The following is a 24,147-nucleotide window of genomic DNA, read 5'->3' as shown; positions in this document are numbered from 1 at the left end:
CATTCTCACTAACTTTTAGTTATTCATTAATCAGTTTGCGTTTTACCCATAGTACAAGATTCTCTGTCTGCTGTGGGTGTAGAATAGAATGTGACTGTGTATATGATGTTCTGTTATTAACCCTTTGAGGTCTTAGCAGATAGCTGTCTGATATTAGCTGAATTTAAACGATGTAGGAATATTTTAAAATATATTCTTGTTTACTTTAAAGTTGCAGGCTTTTAACCAATTGTTATAAGCAAAAATAGCAGTAAAAGATCATGAGATTTATCTATTGTTTATATTGCATCATATCAAATATGATCTTACTGCATTCTGTCGAAAGTATTAGGGCATTTAAAACATATTTACCAAAGGGTTTATAGTTGCTTGTTTAATCAAATATAGTAGACGTTTCATGTGAGCATTCTGTATTTTATGTGTAGAGCCAAAATGTAATGTAGTATTTCGTAGGCCAATTCATGACAAAATTTCATCACTTCTGTTTAAAGATCAAAACTTGTTAATATGTCACAAAAAGGCAGGCGAAGTAACATTATATTTCTGTCTTAAACAGTTCACTGTCTAGTTTACATATTTAAAAACTCTTTTCATGCATTCTGCACCCTTCTGTCCCTTTCCTTTTTCCCTCTAACTGCTGCCTCTAGAATGAGATTCTTTCGCATCATCTTCAAAGGAATGCCATATATTTGGACCATCAGGTGGGATTTGCAGTTTTCTTGTGTGCTTACTTTTCTTAATGCCTTTTGCCTGCTCCTATCAAGCTGGAAATACTTGGGAAGTAGGATTTTCAGTGATTTTCATAAAGTTGCAAATTTAATACATGACCATTTTAGGTTGCACAAATTAGCTTAGTTTATTACAGGCTTGACAGAGAATGAAAAAAGTAAACTGAAATTCTACTGAATACAACAGCCATTTTCCAGTTATTTTTTCTATTCTTCATATCCTTCCTTTAATAACACTCACTAACTGTAGCATTTTACCAGCATTAACCAAGGTGAAACTGTATTTCCAAGGTCATATGATACACGAGCAGTTTATAAAATCAGAATTCTGATTATTTTACTTTCCAAATTAAGAAGAATTTGATGTTTCTGCAAGACGTAAAATGAAAGGGAGATCAAACATAGAATCGTAGAATCATAAAATGGCCTAGGATGAAAAGGACCACAAAGATCATCCAGTTTCAAGCCCCCTGCTATGTGCAGGGTCTCCAACCACCAGACCAGGCTGCCCAGAGCCACATCCAGCCTGGCCTTGAATGCTTCCAGGGATGGGGCATCCACAGCCTCCTTGGGCAACCTGTTCCAGTGCCTCATCACCCTCTGTGTGAAAACCTTCCTACTAATATCTAACCTAAACCTCCCCTGTCTCAGTTGAAAACCATTCCCCCATGTCACATGTAAGAAGGTTTTAAATCATAGCTTAGCAAGTAACTTTTTTTTTCGATTACTCGGTTGCTTCTTAAAGATTTATATGAGAATAAGATTTGTATAACTTCTGTTAATGTTTGGAGAAGGAATATAATTCAGTCTTCGACAGTGTACTTTATTGTCAAGGGAATAATTGTGATACCAAATTTCTCTTATTATGGCTTTGTTGCATGGTTAAATGGGACTCGTTTGCAAGTTGTATTTGAGAAGTTTTAAAATGTTAAATTTTGAACAGAACATAGAAAGTCACAAGAACTTAAAAGAAATATAAGCAACTAGATGTCTGCTAGTTAAAAGCATGGAAATCTCTAGAGCTTTTTCCAATATTCTTTCTCCTAATTAAGTTTTTTGCCGTTACACTTCAAGTGACTTCATCTTCCTCTGATCTCTTGGAATCAATGTTTAGATAGTGACCAATCCCATTAGATCTGCATTTCTAAACATTTTAACCCTGTTTAAGGAGCTGCAGGAGGTCTAAAAGTAGGGGAAAACTGTTCTTTCTAATTGCTAAATTTGGCAAATCCAACTCAAATATTCAACTCATTCCAATTCATCCAACTCAAATATTTCCAGCTCATGGTGTTTTGGAACAGGAAAATAATTCTGTCTTCAAAAATATAATTCATTGCAAAGGAAGAACAACTCGCTGTGAAAACTGAAACTATGTACCACACTGCTACCTCATCAGCCAAGCTTGTCAATATAATACACAGGGTAAAGAGAATGGCCTTTGTATAATATGCAAAGCAGTACAAAGGATTTTCTCTTTACTTGTCTCAGATGAAATTTGTGAATGTAATGTGATAAAATGTTATTAATTCAGGGAAGTGCCAAAATCTTATAAACATGTCATCATTGCCTTTACCAAGGATGTAAGAAATTACAGTAAGAAATCAGTATCAAGTCAAAAATACACTAATCATAAAATCACGGAAGAGCAGATTGGAATATTTGTCCTAGTTTCTCATTGGTTTTTCTTCTTTTCCCAGTATTAGTATTACACTCCCATCCACTTGCATTAAATAAATCCTCCCGAGAGTGTTTTTGCTTTGGGGCTAGTGTCTCATTTATGTCTTTTTATTGTTTTGTCCATTATCATTTCCCCTTTATGTTGAAAAGAAAAGACCCATGTTTCTCTTAGTCTGGGGCCTTTCCTCCTCATTATTTGCATCTATAACCAACTTGCATAGTCACTCATTTTGAATTTTAAATGCCCAGTGTACTTAAACGAAACATTTCCACTCTTGATTTATATTTAATCTCTGAAAATAGAATTAAAACCCTCTCTTCCTAGAGCATTTGGTGGAATTCCAGTCCTATTATCTTCAGCTTTCACACTGTAGTCACAAAGAATGCAATACTTGCAGTGCTGTACGCAGCATTAATTAGCAAGTTCCTTCTCAGGTCACACAGAGGAATTTTCAGAAAGGCAGAAGTTCATGTGTAGAGACACTGACTTTTATATCGTTGCAGTAAGTTGTTGTCTGCTGGTTCAGTGGCATTCTTATCAAAACTCAAGAACATCCCATAGCATTTATAAGTCTTGCTTCTTTTTAGTATAGCTGTTTCCCTTTGAGATGCTTGGAAATTCTGTTACATTTTTTGGTGTTTTTCTATTATGCTTTCAGAATTTTTGTTGTTGTTGTTGGAGTTCAGGGCTTGGGGGGGTGGAGTGCGGAGGACTGAGGAGGCTGATGCACACATACCCATCCATGTTGTTTCTTGGATGTTTTACAGCCCAAAGAATTATTGTAGCCTTTTCTTCGAGTGTGGTTTCGAACCACTCTGCTGCCTTAAGCTTCCTGGAGAGGCAGAAGACAGTTTGATTTGTCTTTTAGGAAGCAGTTATTTGGATGTAGGTAGCACCCCAGGCAATGCTGATTTGGTTGTCAGTGTGGGACATGTTAAGAGGACAAATATAGTCTCTGCCTTATGCATTACAAAATCTTAAGGGATTGTTTTTGTGTATTACTAAATCCAAGCCAACAGTCTCCTTAAAGTATTTATTGAATGAATTTGTACCCAGTAATTACAATAACGGTAACGGAAAGTAGGAACATATTTTTTAGATGAAAGCTAGACATGCTGCTTTTTCTCCTTTGTAAATACAGCTGTGGCAGAAGGTCCAACTTGAATCTCTCTGTTAGTACAGAAGATTCCAGCAAACTGCTCTTTGAACACATATTTTGATTTTACATTGCTAGTAAAACTTTTCTTTGGCTCAAAAACCCCTTTCTTCTGAGCTGAAGTTATCTCTGAAATTCTGTATGTGTGTGTTATTGTAATCTCAGCATATCCCAGGCTGGTTTGTCACAGTGTAAGCTCTATACATTCTTTTTATTCTTTATGTTGAGGAGATTCTTTATGTGGATAGCTTAGGTATTCATATCTTTATTTCTCTTTTGCTGAGATTTTTTTTTTTTTTTTTTTTTTTTTAGCTTTTAGTTCTTAAGGGTTGCATAAAGATAAACAGAACTTGAACAAGAAGTTGTCAAATAAATGAGTGAAGGTTCAGTAGCCAGCATGCATGCTGTCTTAATGTTTTGCTCCTGTTTTCTCCTCTTCATCACCCTCTTTCTGATATGATGAAGGTGATTCTGGAAAAAGTAAATTCTGGAAGTAAATTAGAGGAGGATGGAATAGCACAATGGCTGTTTGGATAGGACTGACAAAGAATCATAGGACTTCAAAGATCACCTGTTTCAACCCTCTGCTGTGTGCAGGGTCGCCAACCAGCAGACCAGGCTGCCCAGAGCCACATCCAGCCTGGCCTTGAATGCCTCCAGGGATGGGGCATCCACAACCTCCTTGGGCAACCTGTTCCAGTGCTTCACCATCCTCTGCGTGAAAACCTTCCTACTAATATCTAACCTAAACCTCCCCTGTCTCAGTTTAAAACCACTCCCTCTTGTCCTGTCACTGTCCATCCATGTAAACAGTTGTACTCCCTCCTGTTGATACGCTCCCTTCAAGTACTGGAAGGCCACAATGAGGTCTCCCTAAGAGCCTTTTCTTCTCCAAGTTAAACAAGCCCAGTTCCCTGAACGTTTCCTCGTAGGACAGGTGCTCCAGCGCCCTGATCATCTTAGTGCCCCTCCTCTGGACCTGCTTCAAGAGCTGCATATCCTTCCTGTACTGGAGGCCCCATGACTGGACGCTGTACTCCAGATGGGGCCTCACAAGAGCCAAGTAGAGGGAGACAATCACCTCCATCACCTCCCTTTCCTTGCTGGCCTCCCCTTTTTTAGTGCAGCCCAGCACATAGTCGGCCTTCCAGGCTGCACATATCCTTTATTAATTTTTGTTTTTTTTTTCCCCAGCCTAAAATTCTGTGTCCTATATTAGCAACGTTTATGATGCAACTCTTAATTGTACTTTTCAAGTTTTTTGGAAAAGGTAGCGAGCTGACAAAGCCACCATTCTTGTTCTTTCTGCTGCATCTTCCCTTTTATTTTTTTGAGAGTAACGATCTGGGTGGGGTAAAAACAAGACTGTGTTGGATTATTGTTGGAAAAGAAAGCAAGAAGGAAAAATGCTTTTTCCTTCTTTGTTTTGGATGGAGGAGCAGAGGAAAGGCAGGAGAAACGCTTAGTCTAGTCCTGTTCCCACTGCTTTTGTTTTAGGAAGCTTGAGAGGAAACAGATAAAAATGCCAATCTGAACCCAGACTTATGCCACCCATAGCACACCGTCTTATCTCATTAGCGAGGTCATCTGTCATGGTGGGGAGCTGCTATTCCAGCCGATGGCTGTCACCAGAACAGCTCAGGCTGCAATGTCATCTGTGCTGGCTGTTATCATAGCGTGGGAGAGAATTTTAGAAGAGGAAGGAAAAAAAAAATAGTAGCTTGGCATTACAGTTTAAAACATAAAATACCTGCTCAAATGCTATCTTGTAAGTCATATGAGTGTTCATATGTGTCATGTGTCAAGGAGGTGTTTTTACATCATTTCCAAATGATGAGAAAGCCTGCATATAATACATCAGTAGAGAAAAGGGAAGATGAAGTGTCTGGGGAGAAACAGTGAGTGAGAAAACTAAGACTTCTGGATGTGTTGCTGTGTGTCAACAGGCAGCTCATGCTTCAGTTTGCTTACATGTAAGGAAAATCTTAATTCCAATTTTTAGAAATTTTTGTGATATCTTTAACTGGAGAGAAAACAAAGATATGACAGGATTTAAAACATACCCTTTACTGTTCAGAAATTTGAGAAGCAAATTTTATTTGAATGTGAGAAAAATAGGGCATGTTTCTGTTATGAGCATGCAAACTTGACCAATTAGAAATTTCTTCAGTGTGAATAGTGTCCAGTTTCTGTTTGACAGTGGCCTCATGATAATACTTTAAAAGCACAAAACAGGCATTCTCTTTGCCTTTGAGCATGGGACTCACCGTTGTGGCCAGTGGCTCTCTGTTTTACTCTGCCAGTTCTTCGATACAGATTTCCCCTCCTGTGCTCACTTCAGTTAACAGAAGAGTTGATACATAGACTCTCATGAATATTAAACAGTCTGTCAGTTGGATTTAAAGTAAAGGAAGAACAACTTCTTGTGTCAGTTCTAATTTTCTGTTTATGTAATGCTGCAGAATACGGAGTAAATAGGAGGAGTTCTTTGCTTGCTTTTTTTTCCTGCCTTACACAAACAGCATCATCAGCTTGCTTATTGAGATAAGGTATTCTGTTGGGTGATTAACGGAGCAGCTAAACAGACTATTAACTATGTTTAATGAAACAACAACAACAACAACAAAAAGAAGTCTCGTATCTATGACTACAAAAAAATCTTTCCTATAAGGAGAAAAAAAAAATAGTTTAAGTGACTTTTCAGTTTCTTTAGGAGATGAAAATCAAGTTTTTGTAATTTTTCACTTAATGTTAGGGAGATCTATTTTTAAAATAAAAAAATCCCTATTGTGTTTTGTATACTTTTCTGAAGTCCTCAGTGTGTACAGTTTTTACTGTAATGATCCTGATCTGTTTTTTACTTTTGCATACATGACAGTAAATATAAATCAGTACAGAAGGTGTTTTGACCAGCTCAGAAATGTAAAACTCAAAGTAGTTTCACATTCATATATGAGGATGGATAAATGAAATGAAATGAAATGAAATGAAATGACCAGTGATTCAAAGAGTCTATCAAACAGTTCAGTATATAAAGGCATTTTGTGATCTGCGAACAAAAATCTACACCTTGCTTTTGTATTCTGAAGGAATGTGTTTATCTATTTGACATACACTGAGTTACTGAAACTGTAATTTCAAAGGTTTTCTGATTTCCTATTGCATAATCTGATACGCATCATTTCTATATCTTGCAAAGCCAGACCTATTTTAAGAATGTTAAGGATTTTTTAAAAGGGAGAGGTTTGTTCAAATAATATTTCATTGGTTTGGGGCGGTTTTATGTGGTTTTGCTATATTTGTATGATATCATTAAACTTTTCAGATGTTTGATATTACTGAATGATGGAATATATAAAAAGCATGGGGTAAAATGTAACCTACTGTATTATTAGAAAAAAATTAAAGTAGAGGCTATATTTTACAGTGTCGTCTTTCAAATCTAGCCATGCTGTAAACTGATGTTTGCTGTATGCTCCTCCTGATTTGAAATAGATGAAAGAGAATGAACCTTTAATCACCATGGTTCACACTATGATTGAGAACTCGGCGCTAAGACCGCAACTGTACCAGCAAGTAAGGTCTCGGATAGCGAATGAAATTGCTTTATCATCTGCGAAAACTTTTCTTAGCGACAGTTTTGGTTGTTCCTCGGATTTCTTCATAACATTGGTGTTTCTCTTATTTGCTTTGGAAAACCACGAGTCATCCATGCTTTACAAAATGCTGCAATATCGTTAGCATGGCTTTCGCTGCGTTTTTGTTGTTAAGTATTAAATGTACCCCTTCGAATAACTCTGTCTGGACTACTTAATTAGTTGGTGTCTTACGCAGCTGTCCAGTAAATTCATAAAACTTCCAATAAGCTTCCAACATCTGTCCTAGCATGATCCTATGCTATTAGTGTTCAAAGGTGCTTCTTTCTTTTGACCACTACAAAAGCATGTGAGTGGTGTTTACCTGGTCATTTCTGGCAATTATGTTTCATTCTAGGAAGTGGATTTACAGGTTTTTGATTGCACCTTCCAAGCCTTTAGCCACTGAAGAAAGGAAGGATCAAAATCACTTTGATCCGGGGACTGTAAATCCAAAAGGCAGTGTCTGTTAATAAAGTCACAGCAGCCTTAACAGTGCACACTTACAGAGTGTCTAGTGACAGATGTAAATGGTAAGATGGAAGACGAATCCAAAATGTGAATGGAAATATTGCCTGAGCATTGAGACCTGCATTAACTTATGAGCATGGCCAATACGTATCTGTTGGCATTGCAGTGTCTTAGGCATGCTGGAGCTTAGTTCAATAGCTCCTGCCGCATCAGAGAATGTTTCAGAAGCTTTTATCCACAACTGCAACAAAGATGTTGTTCTTACTTAAATGAGGGTGGTATTTTACTGTAGTTGAAGCATGCAGTTCTGGCTGCCAGTTGGAAGTGAGTGTCTGAGGGGCTCTCTTATGAGCTAAAATAAAGGTGCATAGTTCACAGAAAAAGAGAGGTTCTATGACATAAGTCATTTACTGGTATTTAGTGCTTTGTCATGTTTCTAAAGAAACCGTGCTGAAGCTTAGTTTCGTGGTTGTTTTGGTTTTGGAAGTTAACTCCATCTTGTAGATTTGCTTGTGATTCAGGAAAGATCCATCTCAGGATCTTCAGGACTAGCAGTAGTCCAATTTGTGCTCCCAGGTGCAAAATAGGAGTTCTAACATGGAACCTGAAGGGACCATTTGGAGAGGAATGAGAAAAGTATGTTGCCTTCAAGTCCAAAATGAAGGTGATTTTGCTGTTTTTTATTTTCTTTTAGAGAAGCCGGGCCATTACAAACTTTTTTTCAAGAAAATCACTTTTCTGTTTTAGACTATGTAAGATAAATAAGTTAATGTACATAGATTGAGCAGGGGTGCTTTGGATCTGTCAGAGTGAACTAACTCAGCTTCTACTGTTGATCAAGACATGATGGAGGTGTAGCTGTGCCTGGCTGGTCTGCCTGGCTACTTAGGAACACCACTAAAGTCAGAGTGTATTTGAAAGCTTAAACAGCATTCAGTTTTTAATTTGAATAACACAAATTGTTTTCACCAATCATCTTTGGCAGTGCAGTTTAAAAGAAATTAAAACAACTGGGAGAAGCCTTGGGTAAGTGACTTAAACCTGTTTTGTTGTCAAGTTGAACTAGTCTTTGACGAGTACAGCCATTCAGGCAGTACAGAAAGGATCTTTCTTTCTTAAGTTTATTCAGATCGAGTTTATGACTTAACTTATTCAGGTAGGCAAAGGAAAGCAAGAAATGCTTGTGTTTAGTTAGGAATTAACCTTTTGCTTCTCCTTTTTTGTACTGATTAGTGGCTCTTGAGTAAAATAGATTAAAATTATACTATTCCAAATGTCTTATTTAAAAGACATTTTAATTGTGATTGTTCATCTGTCACTGTTTTTAAAATTAATTATTTAAATCACTTTGATTTACATTAGTCCACTCTACACACTGTACCATAAATATGCAGGTGTAAGCCAGGGCACTGATTCTGAATGTACAAGCAAGAAAAACAGAGGCCATTTGCAGCCTGGACCCATTCCTAACTTTATTTTTTTATTATTGTTTTTTTTGCTTCTTTCTAATGGTAGATGTGGAGTGTTAATTTTCTTTTCTAAAGTGGAATCTGCTAAATAAAAAAAAAAAAAAAAAAAAAAAAAAAAAAAGGAAGGAATTATCCTCAATTCCTTTCATGTGTGCGACTTTACTAATGGGAGAAAAATAAAAATGTGAGAGCAGCAAGCTGACATGTGCCTTTACTTGAATATTTGTTCTCAATACATGAAAAACATGAATAAAACTAGACCTGAATTTTATGAAGGAGATCTTGTTTCTGGCATGGCAATTCTTTTTATCACTATTATTTAACCAGCTGCATAAAATTAAGCCATCTTTGCACATCACATTTTGAGATTTGTAGGCAGAAGTATTTCTCAGGTTTTGTTGTGAATGCACAGGTTGACTGTATCTTAGTTGAAAACCTAGTATTTCCAATTTGTATTTCTAATATGAAATCTGCTGCATAATACCAGTTTGGAAGGGAATCTTACTTGCTGTGGGTTAAGTAACTGTTTGTGTTACTTCCCAATTGGAAGGAGTTGTGGAGAGGGAAAACAAACAGACAAGCAAACAAAATAAAACAGCCTCTTGGAAGCCTGACTTTAACATCATGCTCCCCACACACAGCATGCCCTACATTTTGTCCTGTTTCAATCTTTTAAGTTCCATAATTTTTCAGAGACGTTGGCGTTTGTTCAGTTGTGAAATTTCCTGCTATAGATACTGAGCCAAAATCATTAGCAGAGTCTGACAATAATACCTTCACTTAAATGTTTCAAATATTGGGTGCTTAAATAGGTCTTACACCTCATGTCTCAAGAGGGAGATTTGCCTAATCTACATTTATTTGAAAAGAAGGTTCCCACTAAAGACATTTTGTAGCGTCCATCACGGTGGTCTTGTCCCTTTCTGTGACTCATCTGATCTCAGTTTTTGACAGCAATGCTGCCTTACAAAGTATATGACAGCTAGTTGACTAGTAGTTTCACAGTATGAAATAATTAAATTCTGCTGCATATGCACATTCACAGTGAAGATCATAGAACGTGAACAGAGCATTTAAATCAACGGGACTGGCTTATTAACAGAAGTTATTTCCAGTTAAGATTGCTTTTCTTTTTCACGTGCAAGACACACATTTGGCTGAGCCGTGTGCAGTTTGCCCTACAGAAATGCTAAGTTCCGTTTGGAGGTGTTCAGAGTGCTGCTACTCAGCATCAGCATGCGAAGTGTTTAAGTGCAGTTGGTAACAGGCAAGGTCTTCTTCGGATATGGGCAGAGAACTGTGGAGGAAAACTGAAGAAGCCTGCAGCAAGCCGTGTCAGTCTTTCAGTAGGTGGCAGTCTTTCCCTGGAATGTCCATGCTGGATAAGAGTAGGAGCAGTTCGATAAAGGAGGCTTTTGTTGAACGTGACATAAAATACATTTCAATAACTTGGTCGTTGGAGTTCTTATAATGCATTTTCCAGGGTTATGAGATTGTTAACCTTGCTTGCAATGTGTAATTGTGCTTTGTCTACTGCAATTCCTCTTACAATTTCCAGTAGTGTGATAGCATTCTACCTATAGATTTTTGCCTTTAATTGATTTATAGACAGGCTGATCGAAGAGAAGCCGCTGTTTTGTCAGAGATGGATTGAGTGTTTCATATCATTTCTAGAGTTTTTGGTGTTAAGTCCATGTAAACTGTTGCAGCAGCAGCGTGGAAGTGGCTGTCCAGAATTGTCTGTTGTGGTGAGCTAGAAGTGCAGACAAAAACAAGAAGTTGGCAGCAATTTTAAAGATGTGGTAGGATATTAATAAGAGGAATTAGCACGTGCACACTATTCTTTGAAAATGCATTTTTACTTTCAGAATGTTTAGGATATATTCCATCCAGGAGATAGACAGGGGCAGGGATGCTGAACTGAAAAGCTTTTCTCAACTTTGCTCTGATTAAGGTTGAACTGCTGAATAAAGAAATGACTCCTTAAAGAAAAAGAATAATAAAAAAAAAAGATAATAGCTTTAAAAAGATTCCTTTTCCAGGCAACTCATATGAACTGTTGAGCAGTGTCTTGCAAACACGTGTTTAGCTAATACTGGATCATCTTTTTCTTGTGAAGTCTTTCTGTTGTGAAGTATACCTAGATTTTCACTGTAAGTTGAAGACATTTGGCCTTAAATTTATATTGACCATGTTTATGAGTTTTGTTTAAATATTTCCATTCCTCATTTTTCTCTCATTAAGGCAAAATCTACATTCAAAAAACACAACTGTACAACAGTATGGGATTGAATAGATATCTTAAAATGCTAATATTTGTGGCATTCATGAGGTGCAAAAGTGCTGTGGCTTTTTTCATATTCCATCACTCATTTTCATAAAATGTCCATTTCAAAGAAAGTTACTGTGTGGTTTTAATACACTATCCATACTTTTAAATTGTCACCAGGTGCATTTGCATGAGGTATGTGGACATAACATCTTGAAATGAAACACTTAAGTGTGTTGAAGATTTACTGTATGTTTGGAATGCTTGTCTGATTAACCCTTCCCTAGTCCTTTTATTTATAAGTGTCCTTTAACATGGACGTGTGTTTTTATAGTTTTCTTGCACTATTAAGCCATGATGACCTAATTATATCATGCACATGAAAGGAAAGCATATATGTTGGGACTCAATGTACACATGTTTTTAATTAAATGGAATATTAAGGTTGATAGCGTTATGCAAGTGCTTACTATATAGGACAGTAAGCAAATTCTGTGTATGGTAGTCCATTCTAAAATAGGAAGCTGCCTTTTCTTCCCCATGTATAGTTTTAAATCTTGTTACAGATCAGTTTAGGGACTGAAAGAGGTAAGGACTTAATGTGAGGAGCTGTATTGAAGTAGTTGAAGGATACTGGTTTGCCTAGGTCCAAATTGAAAACAGAAGGATTTCTGTTTGTGGCATTTGTGTTTATGCTCTGAATGCTGTTGTTGGGGTGGGGGTTTTTCATAGGAGAAAGTAGGAGGGAAGATATTTGGCAACACTTACTGGGCATGTGTGATATATTTTACAGATATTTGTATGCTTATGCCATTCTGTTCTGACTTCAGATTCACTAAGAATATCTTCCTTGAGAATATACTTGATCTTAGTGGACCTAGAAGGGTTAATTCCAAGTAGAGTGAGTCCCTGTATTTAGAATGTAGATATTTAAACATGCATAATTATGTATAAACTCTGTTTAGGTGTACACTGGCAGTTTCATCTTTCAAGAATCCATGTTTGATTGAGTTACACCTCTTAAAATCCAGTTTGCATTAGAAACATAGCCTATTTTGTTTATATAACTTTTTACCAACAGTGTTTGACATTCTACTTAGTTACCTTCAGTTACTAGATATTTTGGCTAACTATATATTGCTCAATGTGTTATGTTTGACATTCAAGCAAAAGCTGATATGCTGTATTAAAACTCTTGAGCTGAACACTGGCTTTGTTTTCATAGTCAAATTAAGTTGTTTTATGGCAATATTATTCTTCCTTATAGTTAACACAAGAAGAATGTAGGGGTACACTATACAAATATAGAACTGAAGAGCTGGATATTGATGTAAGTAATTTGTATTTTTTCTTCACTGGAAATGTTGGTATTTGTTTTCTTCTTCTCATAATAATCCTTCCCTTGCCATTTGGGTTTGGAATGCACTTTGTATAGGTGACTGCTAACAGAGATTGATCTGTGAATGTGAACGTGAACTTTTTTTTTTTTTTTTTTATTTTTAAGAATTTCTAAGTTGCAAGAAATATTCCATTTAAGGATGAAATTTCAAGTACTGTATGTGTTTAAATGTGAAATGTTTCTAGGAAGAAATTACTTAAGACAGGAAAAAGTCTGTGGATGTAGTTCAGTTAGAAGCATTAGAGCAGTAATTTCTTAGGAAATATGACTGATACTCCAGAACTGAAATTGGCATGGTTGTTTGCCATTCAGAGGGTTGGTGTGCTAATTACTGAAGAAATGGGCCCTCCTGTTTAAGGTCAGTTTTGGTGGCAAAAAGATATGCACATACAGTCATACTTTGTATGCACAAGTGTACACATCTAACCATACGTAAAAGTAGACATGCTGATTTAAGGGATGTTACTTTAAAGGAACAATTAGAGTTAGAAAGTCAAAGCAGCGGCGCAAACTGAACCAAAAAGCTGTTCAAAAAGAAAACTGTTTCAGATTGATTAAAGTCCACTGAACAGTTACTCCAGAGCTGAAGGGGAACAGATTTATTTCTAGCCAAGCCTGGATTGGAGCCAAAACAGCAGAGCGTGGGTACTGTTAATAACTATCAAAAACTAACACCTGAAAGAAACCACGGGAAAAACTAGTAATGTGTACAATGTTATGTATAATAATGAAGAATATGTTGCTCGAAGGTGTTTTTTGCTACCTGTCTTTAAGTTATAATGATGTAGTTGTAGAATCAGAAATTATACATTTTGAGCAATGTTGTGTCGAGTTGCAATAACACTTATTTCATAGTGCCTTATGGTTTCTTGAGGTTAATTTGAAAATGCAACACTGATGCCTTCAGAACTTTAGAATTCATATTTAGTGGTAACGAAATTTATCTAGTCTCTTGTAATGATTTGAAGAAGTTATGCTTTGGTTATTTAAGATATTAAAAACAATTCTAATTGCAGTCATTTTCTGTTATATATTAGGCTAAGCTTAGCCGTTTATGTGAACAAGATAAAGTTGTACAAGCACTGGAAGAGAAGCTTCAACAACTACACAAGGAGAAAGTAGGACAATTGTATTTATTACCTAAAGTGGATGTTATTTTACATGCTTATTATCAGAACATTGATAACTGAAATATAATGAAAATCAACCCAATGATGCAGAACATTAAAAATAATTCTCTTTATTATAATAGTACACGCTTGAGCAAGCTTTGCTATCAGCAAGTCAGGAGATAGAAATGAATGCAGATAATCCAGCAGCCATACAAAATGTAGTGTTACAGAGAGATGACTTACAGAATGGACTGCTTGGCACTTGTCGAGAAGTATCGCGAGCTACTGCGGTAAGTAATACATTCTTGCTAGTAAAACTCAGTGACCTGTTAAATGGTTATCTTCATGTTCTTAATTGGTTTCAGTTTTTGTTATTTTTCATTACATTCCAGCAAATCTCAGTTGTCTTGTACTTGCATGTATTTTCGTAAAAACTAGAACTTTCACTATATTCACCAAGTAGTCTTTAATTTTTCTTTTGCTGGGAATTGAGTGCATATTGGCCTCAGTTGTTGTGGTAATTTTCATTTTTATAATGTATGAATTTAATTACAGCAGAAGTAAGTCAAGTAAAATAATAGAAAACTTTATCAGACGTTCCATCACATATGTAATTTGTTTTAAGCAAAAATATCTACAGAGTGAAAAGAAGAAAAGGTAACGCTTTCATGGTCTCTCTTAATAGTGGTCCATCATATTTCAAAGATATTCTAGCTCATACACTTTTGAAAACCTTAGACAAAAGTAGGGGAGCTTCTATTTAATCTCCTTTTTCACTTCATGAAACACAGGGCAACAAAGGAAACAGTCATTTTTATTTGCTTATGTAAGCCTTTGACATGGTTCTACACCACATCCTTATCTATAAGTTGGAGAGGTATGGATGTGAAGACTGGACTATTTGTTAAATGTGAAATTGGTTGACCTGAGGGTTGTTGTTAATGGCTCAGTGTCCAGTGGAGGCCGATTGTGAGTAGTGTCACCCAGGAGGTTATCTTGGGACTGGTACTCATTTTGTCAGTGACATAGATGACAGGGTTGAATGTACTCTCAGCAGATTTGCATATGACACCAAGCTGAGTGGTGCAGTTGACTCAATAGAAGAAGATGCCATCCACAGGGACCTGGACAGGCTTAAAATGTGGGTCCATGAGAACCTCATGAGGTTCAACAAGGCTGAGTGCATGGTCTTGCATTTGGGTCAGAGCAATCCCAGCTGTATATACAGACTGGGAAAAGAACTTGGTGAGAGAAGGACTGGATCCTGGTGGGCAAGAAGCTGGACTAAAGCCAGCAGCATGCACTTGCAACCCAGAAGGCCAACTGCATTCTGACCTGCATAAGGACAGTCATAGTCAGGTGGCCAGCAGGGAGAAAGAGGTAATGGTTCCCCTCTACTCTGCCCTTGAAAGGCTCCATCTGAAGTACTGTGTCCAGGCTTGGGGCCCCCAGCACAAGAACGATGCAGAGCTGTTGGAGAGAGAGTCACAAAGATGATCAGAGAGCTGAAGCACCTCTCCTACGAAGAAAAGTTGAGGGAATTGGGCTTGTTCAGCTTGGAGAAAAGAAGGCTCCAGAGAGACCTCACTGTGTCCTTCCAGTATTTGAAGGGAGCTTGTAAGCAGGAGGCAGACCAACTTTTTAGATGGTCTGATTCTGATAGGACAAGGGAGAATGGCTTTAAACTAAAAGATGGGAAATTTAAGTTATATGTTAGGAAGAAATTGTTCACTCACAAGTGATGAGGTGCTGGCACCTCTGAGAAGCTGTTGATGTCCCATCCTTGGAGGTGTTCAAGGCCACCCTGGGCAGCCTGAGCTGGTGGGGTCAGCCCTGCCCTCAACAGGGGAGTTGGAGCTCGATGATCTTTAAGGTCCCTTCCAATTGTTGTAAAAGAGATTGGCTGGATGAGGAAAATGGAAGCATGGGAAACTAAAGGAAATCTTAGAACACCTCTCATCAACTTTTTAATTTATGCTAAATCAAATCAAGGGCTTGACCCAGGTTTAGTAAGGGAGAACGACTGACCTCAAAGATTCTTTTTGTGCCGCCTTCTGATGTTTGCAGTTTCACATATGTAAAAACAGGTGTATTAGCAAGCCCGGGGTATTCCTGGCTTCACGGTATACCTGTAACATTACAGGCAAGGTTGGATGACTTAGTTGTATTGCATAATAAATTTTATATACATGCACATGCTTTGCACTCATACCTATGTATTCTGTGTAATAAAGGAGACAAATTTACATCCATTTTGTATTTTTTCTGCACCTGTGGAAGGGCATCTTAAGATCCACATGCCTGCTAATTATAACAATGTAGTCTTAAGAATTCATCCTGGACTGTCTTGTAGTTTGTGAAAAGACAAAATGCCATTAGTTTGTATGTCATTCAGTATCATCAGAAGATGCTAAAGCTGTTTAATTGTGACATTCTCTACGACTGTATGTACACTTACTGCCAATCTCTAGGAATTAATCCCTGATGTTTCATGCTATTGTATGAATAAAATTGCCTACTTTTTAAATTTTTTTTTTAACTTGAATGTGCAAATGCAATTCTTTTTTTTTTTTTTTTTTTTTTTTTTGTCATATACCTAGGAACTGGAAAGAGCTTGGAGAGAATATGATAAACTAGAATATGATGTAACAGCAACAAGGAACCATATGCAGGAGCAACTTGATCGGCTTGGAGAAATTCAGGTGTGGCATAGGTCATAAGGATACATTTAAGTCTTTTTCATTTTCTATGTTTTTGGTTAAAAATTCTACACAAATGGAAGAAAAAAAAAAAAAAAAGGAGGGGGAGAATGGAGAATGTGTGGTCTGGTAACTTACAAGATATAAAAAGAAATTAAAAGTTCATCAGTTCTGAGGAGGTTTTTAGCTTTTCCTGTATTTTGAAGCTACTGTGTAAGTTTTTCAGTGTCCATCTCTTTCCATTTCAGTGATCGTGTCCCAAATGGAGAAGTTTTCTCAGACCTTAATTGCTATGATGGTCATATTAAGTGTTCACATAAATCCTTTCTTTTACCTCATTATTTTAAAATGTAATTAAATAATTGTATCAAAATAAATGAAATATTTAAAGTATTTATTCAGATGTTAAACATCAGAACTCTTCCTGCTTATCTTCTTACTTTATTATTTGTTCTCTTTTATGGAGAATTGGTTAGTAAGTACACGTTCTGAATTTCTGAGGTAATCTTTCTGTGACACACAAACGTGTGCTTATCTATCTGCAATAGACAGGTCGGTGTGGTCAATACTGTGAGGTGTTAATGGATGTTTTTGCTCGAGGGACTGATTTTCTATGCTGCTCTGAAAGAGAGATTACAAGGAAACTCAAGAGCTGAGAAATTTGTGCTATGCAGCCCAAAGCATGCATAACCATGAACGCAAATAGGCCTACATTTTATATGCTCGTATGCAAACATCACGTTCATCTGCAACTATTTTGGATTGGAACTGCTGATTCCTTTCCTTTTGTTGTGTGTAGGTCTTCCATGCAAGCTTGGTTTTGCTTTTCTTTTTAAAGAGAACATGTAATTCCATTAAGTGGAATTTCAGCTTGCAAATTGCTATCAAAATAACTGGTGTGTTTCTGAAATGACTTAATCTGTCTGCTCCTTTGCTGACAACATACTAATTTGTTACCTTTTAATGGGAGAGTATCTGTCGTTTTTGCATTTTGTTTTATTCATTGGGAAAGAATATAAGAATATGCAGTACTGTCTAGAGGAAGAGGTTTTATTTTTTGCCCCTCCTGCAGTATATTCTTATTTATCACTTTCTGTTTCTTTACTGGCAGACCGAGTCGGCTGGGATACAGCGTGCTCAGATTCAAAAGGAACTGTGGAGAATTCAAGATGTCATGGAAGGTTTAAGTAAACATAAACAGCAAAGAAGCTCTTCAGATGCAGGTAAACTGGACGTTTTTCTCTCTTAGGGAGTGAGATTGGATCACATGCATTTTTATAAGTTAAATATCACATTTGCTTTTGTATGTTTGAAGGAGTCAGATATTTTAAATTGATGATTTGTGTATTTGCCTGGTAATAACAGCTTATATTTTGCATTCATAAAACTACTTACTGAAAACAATTCTTCTCTTTCCTCCTACCCTTTCCCCCTCACCCCCCAAACAGGCATCATGGGATCAAGGACATTTTCTGCTATTAAATATAAAAATGAGGTATGCTTTTGGCATATTTACCATTTTAGCATCACTGAATATCAAATATACATGATAAAAAGGAACATTATTTGAATCGTTTTAAGAATTTCTAAAGTATGTATTCTGTGAAAATACTTCATTGTGATTAGTTTTAAAAGACTGATAACTAGTAATTCTAACACTTTCATTTGTTCTTTGTCTTCATATTCTCACCAGTATGTTTCTCTTTTCCATTTCTCACCTTTTCCTCTCCCCAGGCTCTTATCCTAGAAATATAAACCCTGATTTTTGGATTTGCCTTTTTCCCCAAAACACTTTTCATGGGAAGAAATATGTTGCTTTGTATGGCTATTCACCTACTGAGCCTGGTTCTCAGATGGCCGAGCACCCACAAGAGCATCTGAAACTGTGGGAGCTCCCAGATGTTCAATTGCTCTGAAAATCTGGCTAGCATTTACAGTTTTAAAGGGACATGTCATGACTGTCTAAAGCGTTTGGAAATATACATGTGGTTTACAGAACTTTTTGAAAATGTATTGTATATCAAAATCTTTAAAAAGATACAGAGTTTAATATTTAAAAGGACAATTCAGAGAATTCATAGATATCTAATTAAAAATTGCCGATGATAGAACTGAAAACTTTCATAAGTTGATTACTAAAGCTGTTGAAGTATTTCATTGTACATGGTGGTAATTAATTAAAATGCATATTTTGGCCTTTTTTCATTTTTCTTTCTTTTTTTTCCTTTTTCCCCCTTTTTTTTTTAAATTATTTTGTAGTGTGACATCGTCCCTTTCATACAAAAGTCTATAGCTGGTGTAGCTATGGTAATATATTTTTATTTATTTATAAGTTATAAATAATTGTAACAGGTGTGCACATCTAAATAAGGTGACTATTCTACAATCTTTAGGAAGAGGAAGTAGTCCCACCTCGTCCTCCACTCCCTCGGTCCTATGACTTTACAGAGCATCCTCCCATAATCCCCCCTCTGCCCAGTGATAGCAGCTCCTTGCTCTGTTATAGCAGGGGCCCAGTACATCTGCCAGAAGAAAAGAAGATTCACCAAGTTCAAGGATATCAGAGAAATGGATCTCACTGTGTAAGTGGCTTAAACTGCCACATCGTTCTTGAAGCATTCCCCCTTCCTTTGCACAGTCACAATTTTTATTTTGCCATCTGGCTACTTTTATATTTGTTTTTACTTTCGGCTTTTGGTTTTATTTACAGCTCCATCATTTGCTTTTCACATTTTCCTGTCATATATTCTGTGTATATATAAAATGTCTTAAGACTTAAATGGGTGCGTTTTGGATCTAAGTCAATTTCAAAAACCAAACTCTTCTCCTCACAAGTATTTATAAAACTTGAGGCTCAGAAGCAGTTCTTGCTGAAGCCTATGGCAATTTTTCTGTGATTTCTGAAAATCTGCAAACATTTCTCAAACTAATTATGAAGGAATACTGCTGCCAGAGCAATTGAACGGTGAGCTGTTGCCCTGAAGTGAGCAGTCTCATCAGAAAATAGCTGTTTTGAGTCTTAAGACATAAATGCTTATACAGAAATGCCAGTTTATTTACCTCATAACTTGTCATTCTTCAGGGTCCTGATTATAGGCTTTATAAGAGTGAACCAGAGTTAACTACAGTAGCAGAAGTGGATGAATCTAATGGTGAAGAAAAAACAGAACAAATGTTAGAATCAGAATCTGCAGCTAAAGGTTTGTCCCCAGGAGTGCCGTTTATGACCTTTCAGCAATTTTTCAGAAGAAATGCAGAGCTTTAACTGTTACAGAAGCTATTTCATCCTTCATATTTTTGTAGCCTGTCCATTTCTTAGTACGATGAAACAACTTCCACAATAAAATAATCATTTAATTATATGACAAGAAAGATTTCAGTCAATTACACCACAGAAAAATCAAACATTACACTCACCAACAACCCTGAAATCCTTATTGACACCATGTCTAATCACATCACTCACGTTCCCCACACACCATTCCCTTGAACAATTACCCATTTTCTGTTCATGCCCCTGAACAATTATTCAGTTTTTGAATCAAGCTCCCAATGTTATGTCACTGGAACGTCCAAAAAGGCAGCACCACAGAATTTTCAGACTCTCATAAGGCAGAGAAACAATGTCTTTTTCTTTTTTTAATCTTGTAATTGTTGAATTGCCTTCTGTCCTCTGATATAATAGGAATAATGATCATGACCTTGGAGTGTACAGACAATAAAGGTCTTTGCAATTGCTAAATGCTTTAGATTCTTCTCTTCATCCAGCTTCCATAAAAGCTACTAATTGCTTGCTAGAGTCTTTTACCAGGAAGTGCTCCTCAATTCTGTTTGTTAAAACACACAGAATAGTTTGTTAAAGGTGACTCCAGGAAAAGCAGTCTGAGCACTACCAAAAAACCCCTTTAAGAGCTTTCAGAATAACTGAACTTTTTTCTCTAACGATTGATGTTTACAGTGCCAGCAAGATAATAGCTTGTATTAGTTTGACTAAACAAATATGTAGAGGTCTGGTGTAATACTAGAATTGACCCAAGAGCTATCATCATGTAAGGATATTACTTTCACCAGAACAGCCATCTAGGCTTTTAAAACAAAAGACAGCATAAAGTTTGGGTGCCCAACAATGTGAATGACCCCATGATGGATGATATATTTAAGCTTGCACTTACTTACAGGCAATTACTTAATTCAGATTGAATATATTTGCTGAGGTGTAACAGCCACTTTAGGTATTAAATTACTTAGTGGTAAAAATATTCAGTTTAGCCCGAGATTTGCTAATCACCAACCACCTAAAATTGCCTTTTTTGTTATAGATTTACATTTTTTGGCGCATGGTGTTTCAGACTACTTACAGGCATTTATGACACGAGGGAGACTAATTAAGACAACATAAGAAGCCTATACTAACTATATAAAGCTAGCTGATACTTCTTGAGCGCCCTAGTCTTCTTTCTATTTTCTGTAAAGATGGAAGTTAACTTTATTATGTCCACTTCCAAAAAGCAACCTTCAGTAAAGAACAGCAATAATAGAAATTATTCTACTATAAATAGTATTTGGAGTTCAGGGTAGCGAGTGCAGGGAGGGCTATTTGTCTTCATTCAAAATAGAGTGAAGTGAGTTTATCATAGCTGTGCTTTATCGTTTGGTCCATTCTTTTTGGATTTCCTGACAGCTATTTTTTTGTTCTGTGTGCTTATAACAACAATCCCATGCAGCAGGAAAAATACAACCCTTCCTGGTTTTGGTTGTTGTTTGTTTGTTCTTTGTAGTGCATATGACATTATAACCATATGCTGTTCCAACAAACATTTTTATGCCATTCTGTCATAAGAGTTTATAAACTCTAAGGGGAACAAACTCAAAGGCAGCTCATGTCTGAAACCTCCAATCTGTTTTAAGAAGTCATCCTTAAATGACATTTTTCAGAATGCTTCTGAAAAATAAGTAGATTTCAGAGGAAACTTTTTAATGTTTTTCTCACTCTCTGTGTGTGTTACTGTACTGAACATTTCTGATGTTTTTCTCTGTCAGCCCTTCCCATCCTGTGTAAAGCAACCCATACAGCTCTCTGCAAGCAGAGGAATATTTATGACCTGAGTGGCACATAAAAGTGACACTAAAGGAAAATGGACTTAAGCTGTGTTTTATCCTTTTCATGTGTAAAGGAGACCCAAACTGTTGTTTTGTAGTTTTTGTTCTGAATGATGTATTTGGCATTCAAATAACTCCAGGCTATTTTGTCAGCCTATCAAACAATTTGGAGAAATAGTTGAGACTTCGACTGAGTCAGTATGTCCTCTGAAATCAGTGTGACTTCAGGAAAAACAAGGGGAGGTAATTTGACCATCGGAGAATATAAGTCCATTTTTATAGGCAAAAACTGCAAAAAAAACCAGTATTTTTAATACTTTGATTTCCTGCATGTATGAAGAAGGAAAGATGAAACATATTACCTAGTTATATATGTATATTTTTGTGACTTTTATATTTTCTACTAGCTTAATTACATTTTGGCAGAAGTTCTGTAAGCAGAAAAACTCCAGTGGTGAATTATCGTTATGAAAGGCAGAATGTATGGTGGGCAGCAGGACACAGAATATCCTCAGCTCCCAGTCAGACAGACCCTGGCTGCTACACTTCTCTGTCCATGAGCTGCAAGGCTGAGCATACAGGCACTGTGCACAGGCACACATGCTCTGAACAGACCCAGCTAACCACAACTGTAAAACAGTTTTGAGATCAGTGCCATTGCAAGCACTGCAAAAGTAAAAACAGCACTCACATAAAAGTGGAACAACACAGATAACCGTGATCCTCTTCTCACTTGCCAACTGACCAGACTGAAAGCTTGTTGGCTGGTCTCATACCTACACATGAGTGGGCCACTCCAAAGGCTGCCTGCACCTATGGTATTTCCAGCAGCCAGCTCTTGAGTTTCTCCAACCTCTCCAGTAGTGAGATCTCGAGATTAAAAATCTCTTGGACACTTGGCTCCTAAACCTCATGCTCTGCTTGCTGCCTTAAGTTCATTTAGCATCTAGCATAGACAGAAGAGTCCTCCTGGGTAGCAGATCCATACCTATGGCCAGTGTGGTAGCCAGCCTGTGCACGTGCAGGCTCTGCCATCTCTCTGGCCCCAGCCCTATGATCTGTCTCCCCCTCTCTCACATGCTACTGCATGGAAAGGAAAACCTACATGAAAAAAATATGTGTGAATAAAGTTTAGTAAGAAGAATGGACAGGCTGCAACTGTCAGGCTCAGGACTTGATGAGACAAGCATACTGAAAAACAATTTGCTTACACAAAGCTGAGCCTTTTTATTCCCCCTCTGTTTTATGCCATGCTTGTTTTTTCCTATCTGCCTTGCCCCTTCTTTTTCTCAATCTTTGTTTCTACCCAAATAAGCAATCCACCTGTAATTACTTTTCCTGCGTCAGTCCAACCTTTTAAAAATGATTTCCAATACTATCACCTAGGTAATGTTGGCCTTAAATAGCTGTACTGGTATGGTCACGTGCTGGCCTTGCAAGCTCTATTCCACAGACAGTCCCAGATTCTGCCTTCCCGTTATCTGTGAAGCCTATGAATCTATGAAAGCCTAACTATCTTTCACACAATTCCCCCTTAACCATATGTGAAGTCTAGCCATTGCACAAAGCACTGTCTAACTTTTGTCCATTTCTCACTGTTATTTTTATGTCCAGCAATTTCTCATGCCATATGCAGTATTTAGCCATGCTCTTCTCTGCCTAACCTGCTGGTCATCTGCCTGCATACCTTAATGGATGTCACAGTTATGCAGAGTTTGAGTAGTTTCCGAGGCTGACAACGTGCATGTAGTAGAAAACAATGTGCTGTTTGATTATGCTTTGCATAGGACTTAGTATGTTGCTTTACTGTTTCACAGGCTCACATTTCCCAGTGGGAGTTGTACCACCCAGAACCAAATCACCAACCCCAGAATCCTCAACAATAGCATCCTATGTCACTTTAAGGAAGAATAAGAAGATCGATCTAAGAACGGTAATTTAAAGTAGCTTTCAAGCAATTATGGATAATGAGATGTTAATTTCTAAGTTTAATTTCTGCAGTTACTTGAAAAGTTGCAGCTATCTTTTTAATTTCCTTTACATAAAAATCACTGTGATATAAAGTGAAATATAATCTATTCAGTTAGCTGAGACAGCTGTAGAGAAAATAACAAAATTGTAAGGGTCATGTATGTTAAACTGCAAAGAGATTTCATTACACTAAAGCTGGCTAAGAAATACATGGTAATGTTAAATCTACTAAGCAGCTGGAAACTGAAGTTTGGGCTTAAGCTGAAAAGACATGAAGCATCTTTCGTTAAAAGCTTTCAAGAGTATATTTGGATTCTGAAGCATTTTAACAGCCTCTGTGAAATACGTAGGGGATTTTATTTTGATACTAAATTGATCTGGGAAAAGCTAAAGCAGCCAGAAAGCGAAAATGTCAATCAGTATGTGGGTAGTAAACCTGGAATGTCAGGTTAGAGTCCTG

The 24,147-nt window shown here is 37.0% G+C and overlaps 1 protein-coding gene across 26 annotated transcripts in view; it reads left to right on the top strand.

The window, feature by feature from the left end:
* The window catches only part of PLEKHA5 (pleckstrin homology domain containing A5), a 168,130-nt gene that overhangs the window by 130,679 nt on the left and 13,304 nt on the right, over window positions 1–24,147 (top strand). For 5 of the 26 annotated variants that reach the window (XM_052669662.1, XM_052669657.1, XM_052669654.1 and 2 more), the window contains 12 exons: window positions 648–701; window positions 7,058–7,138; window positions 12,674–12,736; window positions 13,843–13,923; window positions 14,058–14,207; window positions 16,518–16,619; window positions 17,728–17,839; window positions 18,065–18,111; window positions 18,876–18,923; window positions 19,010–19,198; window positions 19,699–19,816; window positions 23,534–23,649. In XM_052669662.1, the coding sequence (XP_052525622.1) occupies window positions 648–701; window positions 7,058–7,138; window positions 12,674–12,736; window positions 13,843–13,923; window positions 14,058–14,207; window positions 16,518–16,619; window positions 17,728–17,839; window positions 18,065–18,111; window positions 18,876–18,923; window positions 19,010–19,198; window positions 19,699–19,816; window positions 23,534–23,649 (1,161 nt within the window). Of the gene's footprint in view, window positions 1–647; window positions 702–7,057; window positions 7,139–12,673; window positions 12,737–13,842; window positions 13,924–14,057; window positions 14,208–16,517; window positions 16,620–17,727; window positions 17,840–18,064; window positions 18,112–18,875; window positions 18,924–19,009; window positions 19,199–19,698; window positions 19,817–23,533; window positions 23,650–24,147 lie in introns of those variants that run through there. The other 21 variants (XM_052669671.1, XM_052669683.1, XM_052669672.1 and 18 more) reach the window with 12 other exon arrangements.

Source organism: Tympanuchus pallidicinctus, unplaced genomic scaffold, assembly GCF_026119805.1.
Source record: "Tympanuchus pallidicinctus isolate F22 unplaced genomic scaffold, pur_lepc_1.0 scaffold8, whole genome shotgun sequence".
Lineage (NCBI taxonomy): Eukaryota > Metazoa > Chordata > Aves > Galliformes > Phasianidae > Tympanuchus > Tympanuchus pallidicinctus.
This window is presented reverse-complemented; position numbering and strand designations above follow the sequence as displayed.